This window comes from Triticum aestivum, chromosome 5A (assembly GCF_018294505.1).
Source record: "Triticum aestivum cultivar Chinese Spring chromosome 5A, IWGSC CS RefSeq v2.1, whole genome shotgun sequence".
Classification (NCBI taxonomy): domain Eukaryota; kingdom Viridiplantae; phylum Streptophyta; class Magnoliopsida; order Poales; family Poaceae; genus Triticum; species Triticum aestivum.
The window spans coordinates 423,310,338-423,316,149 of NC_057806.1; the positions used below are offsets into that span (position 1 = coordinate 423,310,338).

At 48.7% G+C, this 5,812-nt stretch overlaps 1 protein-coding gene across 2 annotated transcripts; it reads right to left on the reverse strand.

The window, feature by feature from the left end:
* Window positions 1–1,288: 1,288 nt before the first annotated feature.
* Window positions 1,289–5,233, reverse strand: LOC123103734 (protein GAMETE EXPRESSED 1). Of its 2 annotated transcripts, none has more exons than XM_044525402.1 (6): window positions 5,088–5,233; window positions 2,784–3,943; window positions 2,551–2,677; window positions 2,266–2,452; window positions 2,000–2,156; window positions 1,289–1,907 (listed from the first exon to the last, which is right to left on the reverse strand). In XM_044525402.1, exons 2-6 carry the CDS (start codon window positions 3,854–3,856, stop codon window positions 1,607–1,609), a joined length of 1,845 nt encoding a protein of 614 aa, XP_044381337.1. In that variant the 5' UTR covers window positions 3,857–3,943; window positions 5,088–5,233; the 3' UTR covers window positions 1,289–1,606. The 2 variants fall into 2 exon arrangements, with proteins under 2 accessions (XP_044381337.1, XP_044381338.1); XM_044525403.1 differs by lacking the exon at window positions 5,088–5,233 and adding an exon at window positions 4,063–5,008.
* Window positions 5,234–5,812: the final 579 nt, after the last annotated feature.

The following is a 5,812-nucleotide window of genomic DNA, read 5'->3' on the forward strand; positions in this document are numbered from 1 at the left end:
TACTAGTGACCTGTTTGTCTATGTATTCACACATGTATTATGTTTCCGGTTAATACAATTCTAGCATGAATAATAAACATTTATCATGAAATAAGGAAATAAATAATAACTTTATTATTGCCTCTAGGGCATATTTCCTTCAGTCCCATTCCACGTGATAAGCCGATTGAACAGAGAAAATACCAGTCTTTTTCATGCTCCATGCCACGAAATTTGTCATTCATGGATAGGTAGGGGAATAGCAAAGATCCTTTGAGCATCAACATGCCAAAAGGTTTGATTTACTAGCCCTTCATCCCAGTCTCCTGATACAGGATCAATATATGGTCACAAACCCGGGAAAGGAGTTGATTACCCACATGGTTATCGCCGTTCTAGAGGGAGATTGTGGGATCCAGGCATCTTTCCAAATTTTAATATTTTTTCGCCATTACTAACTCTCCAAGTGTGACCTCTCCAGATTACTCTTTGGAGAATTAATCTCTTTTTTGTCTTCCAAATGTTATTGTCTTATTGGGTCATCTCAAAAGCTTATTGGGCCAAAGGGGAAAATCTCACTGCGACCGGTGAAGAGGTACCGGCTTTCATGTGTGTGACTACGGTCAATGGAACATGGGCCAACCTAGTAACATTTTCTATGTTGTTTACTTCAGTCTGCATTGCTAAAAAAACTTTGTTTCCACCTATCCTTTCCTTTCTTTTTTCCTTTTTTTGCGTGAAATGCATGACTATTTTTTATATGTATGAACACCTTTTTAACATGTGAATATTTCTTTTCGAAAGAAGAAAATCTACATTCATACACAAGAATATTTTTTTAGAAAAATATTAAGTTTTTTTGGAGTACATGAACATTTATTGTGATATGTGTTTTTTTCTTGCAATATATGAAAGATTAAAAAACACCAAGACTTATTTGAAATATTTGAACATTTTCCTCTTCATTTTTGAAACACATGAATATTTTTTTTCTCACGAACACTGAATCTGTTACATAGAGGTGAACAGTTCTTTTTTACAACACATTATCATTTTACTTAGTGTTAAACTGCTTTATATAAAGTTACTGATAATAAATATATTTTAAAAGATTGTATAGAAAAGAAAAACAACACTATCTATTAAAGGTACACAAACAAGATTCGGCCCATGTATAAAGCTTCAGGCAATGCAGGCTTATGGGCTTATTGCTCGCAACAGGTCACATTTACGAATTTCCAGGCTAGACTGACTGAAAAAAAGTTGCTCTAAAGAAAAATACTGACTGAAAAAAAATACGCTACAAAAATTACAGTGAAAAAACTGCAGAATGAAACTCGTTTGAATGATTTACAGTAAAGAGTCATTCAACAGTCGTAGTTTTCATTACAATTAAGTTAAATTTGCTATAAACATATCGTCAACATCCTTATACATATCCTATCATTTCAGATTGACCGGCAAAAACCAAACTCATACGTGCCAGCTAAATACAAACGACGTAGAAGTAGTAGATCACAGCATCACACACCCAAGCTAAGAACTGCCGCAAACCTTCTTCTCTCTCTCGGAAATAAAACCACAAACCCCGCCGCATTTCCACAGGGAGCAAAAACGTCGGTCTCCATCACTGCTTGCTCCGGCGCCGCAGGTTGTACCTCCGGCTACCCGACGTGGTGATGGAGTTCTCGGCGACCTCTTCCGGCAGGGCGCCGTACCTCCGGCGGGTTTGCTCCGGCAGGGCGTAGTTAGGGTCGGCTGTGCTGTCCGCCTCATCCGTCAGCTCGTCGAAGACCCACGAGTAGTTCCTCAGGCTCTCGTCGCTCTCCGAGCCGTACCAGAGCATCCTGTCGCCTGCGTTCTCCTCCAGTGTCCGGACCTTGTCCACCAGCGTCTGGAGCAGCCGGTGGTTCAGAACTTCGTAGTCCCTGAAATATAATGTTCCAACGAGTTAATTAAACTCAACCATCTTTTTGTAAGTGCGCAATCTCAACCTGAGAGTTCGTAGTTTCTTACTCACCTGAACGTGAATATGGAATGCAAGATCTGGATAGTGGCGGCGGCCAGGAACAGCAATCTGACCAAGAACACCTTGGACAGGACCCAGAACTGGTTGTCCAAGTTGCCGGCTGCGATCTTGATCAGACCCATCTCTAGCAGGAGCGTGACGCACAGACCTGCCCAAAAAGACGTTAGGAAATCGAACAATATGCAGTGACATAGATGCAATGGGTTGCAGCAACTAGTACAGATCCGAAGAAAACTGAAGAAAAACAATGATCTTACCGAAGTAAAGTTGGCCTCTGATGCTGAAGGTCTGCTTGGCGCTGGTGAGCATGTAGATGAGGAAGACGATGCAGCAGTAGAAGAAGAAGGCCTTGATGAAGCGGGACTCGGCTAGAATGGCGTTGTGGAGGATGTAGAGCTTGTCCAGCGCCGCGAAGATGTTGGCCTGCTTCGCTCTGAACTCCTCCTGCAGGCCCAAAAAAGGTTCAGTTAGCATACAGGTGCGAGTTAGATTTTATCACGTGATGAAAATAATTTTAGTTGAGAAAATACTAAAGCTAGTACCTGAGCTGCTAGTATGGAGTGTGAATTCAGGATGAGATGATCATGAGCCTGCCGGATCTGCTCCTGCTTCAACAACAGCTCTTCCTGCTGACGCTGCCCAAACAGTGCAAATTTCTCCAAAGTTTCCCTGCAATTTCAGATAAAAATCAGCATCTCTTTGTGTCCACAGTCCCCACACACATTAAAAGAAAGATGGAAAATTCAGTTATTTTTTACACAACAAAATGCATTACCTGCTTTCCTCGAGAGCCTGGGACTGAAAGGTGTGGAGGCTAGTCAATCCATCCATGGCCTTGTTCTGCCCATCCAAGAGCTGCATCTGATTCTCCAACGATTTGCCCGCCACACTCCCAATCTCATCGGCAGTGCCCTGGAGAACCAGCATCTTGGAAGACATCAGGTCGCCGACAGTTGCGATCTCCTTCTGAATGCCCACGGCCTCCTCCGTGAGCTTCCCCATCCCGTCCCCCAGCTGATCGTACGACTCCTGGATGCGCTCCATGCCGGCCTCGATCTTCTTCCTCATCTCGGCCTGCCCTTCCTTGAGCTCCGCCTGGGAGGCGGCGATCTCCTTGGACTGGTCGGAGATGGTCCTGGAGTGCGCCAGCACGTCGTCGATCTGCGCGCCCACGCCCTTGGACGTCTCCGCGAGGCGGTCCGCCTGCGCCTCGATGGACGACAGCGCGTCCCGCACCTTGCCGGACTCCCTGATGATCTCCTCCGACCGCGCCTCGATCACCTCCAGCTTCTCCTCCGCCGACTTGGAGGAGCGCGTGAGGTCGTTCACCAGCCGCTCCGTGCTGTGCTTGAAGGCCTCCGCCTGCAGCTGGTGGCACAGCGTGTTGGTCTCCAGGAAGAACTCGAGGAACAACTTGCTCTCCGAGTCGCCCAGCTTCTTGCGGCAGTGCACCATCCTGGACCCGCCGGCGCAGGACGGGAAGGCCGGCCGGCCCGAGTCCTCCTGGTAGCAGCTGCTGAGGTGCCACGCGAGGCGCGCCTGCCGCTCCTTGTCGGCCATGATCTCGCCGCAGCCGGCGAAGAGGTTCCGGTACGCGTCCTGCCAGCAGTTCTTGGGCCCCGCGAGCTTGTTCCGCGCGTTCTCCAGCAGCTTCACCCCTCGCGGGTTGTTGGTGACGTCCATGGAGAAGTCGGCCACCGCGCCGTCGAGCTCCATCATCGGGGGACTGTTACCGGCCGCCGAGGAGGACGGAGACGAGAAAATGTTCCATGAGAACCCGCTGCCCCGCCGAGGGCACAGCCACAGGCAGGCCAAAATCAACAGGACAAACGATGCGTTCTTCCTCATGGCGCTGGCCGGTCAATTAGGCACCGGAAAAAGAGTGATCTTGGTGGAGAGAGTTGAATCAGAGGTCAATTGCAGTGCAAATCCTCCCTGCCAAGGACAAGGATGGTCAAGAAAGCAAGAATTAAAACGTATTCACTGGATGCAGATTGTTGTCATGCTCGCATCATAATTCATAGTATTAAACTCTGAAATTCTTGATTAATTACCAAATTAAAGCGGCAAGATCAAAATCCCAAGTTCTTGGTGCCAATTACTCGATCACGCACAGTAAAACCCAACCACCATCAAAATTAAATCCAATTCGGTCAGTTCCAGCCTAACACAATCATGCAAATTTCCCGTTGCAAGAAAGGGGATGTATTGAAACGATCTTTTCCCCAGCGGAGAAGAAGAACAAGAGAGCAACGGGCTGTCGCAGATGTGTGCCGGCCCTGCCGTGTGAAAGGGTATGGGCGCCGGATAAATATAGTGCCCCGCGTTTCTTCGCCGGCAAGGCAGAGGTCAGATCCGATCGGAGATTTACAAGGGGAAAAAATAGTAAGTCGGTTTGGGGCTTTTGACACCACGGATGACAGGGACCCGGACAGCGCACACTCGCACTGAACTGGACATGATTTCACGGGAGCAATGGCGGTTTCGTCGTGTTATTTTGGAATTTCCTTTGGTTAATTAATTAACCCTGGGCACTACTGGGATGTCGACGGGAATGCGAGGGTTCAGAGATCTCTTGCCATGCCATGTTCCGTTGCCGGCAAGGAAGCTCTGTTAATTACAGTAACCGCCAGTTGGATCCCCAACCAACTAGTGTTAAGTCGGCGACGTTGTAGGTCGGTGGCACTGTCTTACGCCACATGATTCAGAGAAGAGCCCGGCCGGGCCAGCCATGTCAGAGCGGAGCAATCCCCTTTCTCCTACCCGGGACGCACGCGGCATTGTGTTGAGTACTGAGCACCGACTGACATGAACGCTGGATTTCTGCTATCTTCCTCCCGAGCACATGGTTCCGACACCATCCTACAGAAAATGAAGCTTCTGTATGCATGAAACACTACGATCTAAGTACTCATCTAAGCAAACACCACAGTCCACAGTCCATGCACCGGTGTACAAGAAGAGCAAATTGGAAAGAAACTCGGTCGCAAACCAAAATTGGGATGAGTGCAGGCACAATTTGACTCGGAGAAAGAGAAGGAGAGACAAGCGGCGAGGAGAATGATCTGCGGGAACTCACCGGCGGTGGCGAATCGGACCGTTGGCTTGAGTGGTGGAGGCGATGATGGGGGAGGAGCGGCCTGACGACAGCAGGGGACGATCGAGACAGGGACGGGGCGGGGCCGGAGCGGGTGAGTGGCGCGTATATATAGTGGAGTGGGGGCAAGCCGGCTGTGGTTTGGACGTTTGGTAGAGGTGGAAAGAAAGGAACTGGCGGGGCCGCCGCGGTGAAAACGTCGCGTTGGTTCGCGCGAGAAGGCGCCTCCTCCTCCTCCCCTCCCCGCGTAGGAAAGAAATGGGAACAGTAGTCGAGAGACGAAGACGAAGAGTCGCAAAACCACCGCGTGGTTAAATTTGGTCACTCGTTGCGCCCGTTCAGTGGAGAGACGCGACCCCAACACGGACGGGTTCGGTAATACTACTGCCGTCCAAATTTGTGATTAGAAGCACTTTCGTGTTCGTTCCTTCTTTTATGCAGATTAAAGTTGTAAATTTTACATTGCAATGGCAAACACGCCCACTCCGCCGCTCTCTTCTCTCAATGTTTTCCCCAAATGTTGATCACAAACAAGATGAATACAAGCACGCACGCGGAACCAACCAGAAAGGTCGAATGACAACACGTGCCCAAAGAACTTCGCAGAAAATATTCTCCTAGAAAAAAGGTACGGAAAAGTCCTTAAGTAATCCCGCAACTGCCATCACAGCTGCTAACTGTTGCCGGACTCGTAGAAAAGCCATTTC

Coding starts and splice junctions, on each gene's coding strand:
- LOC123103734 (XM_044525402.1), bottom strand. CDS start 3,856: ATGAGGAAGAACGCATCGTTTGTCCTGTTGATTTTGGCCTGCCTGTGG. Junction 2,678..2,783: donor CAGGCTCTCGAGGAAAGCAG/GTAATGCATTTT, acceptor CTGAAATTGCAG/GGAAACTTTGGAGAAATTTG. Junction 1,908..1,999: donor CATTCCATATTCACGTTCAG/GTGAGTAAGAAA, acceptor ATTATATTTCAG/GGACTACGAAGTTCTGAACC.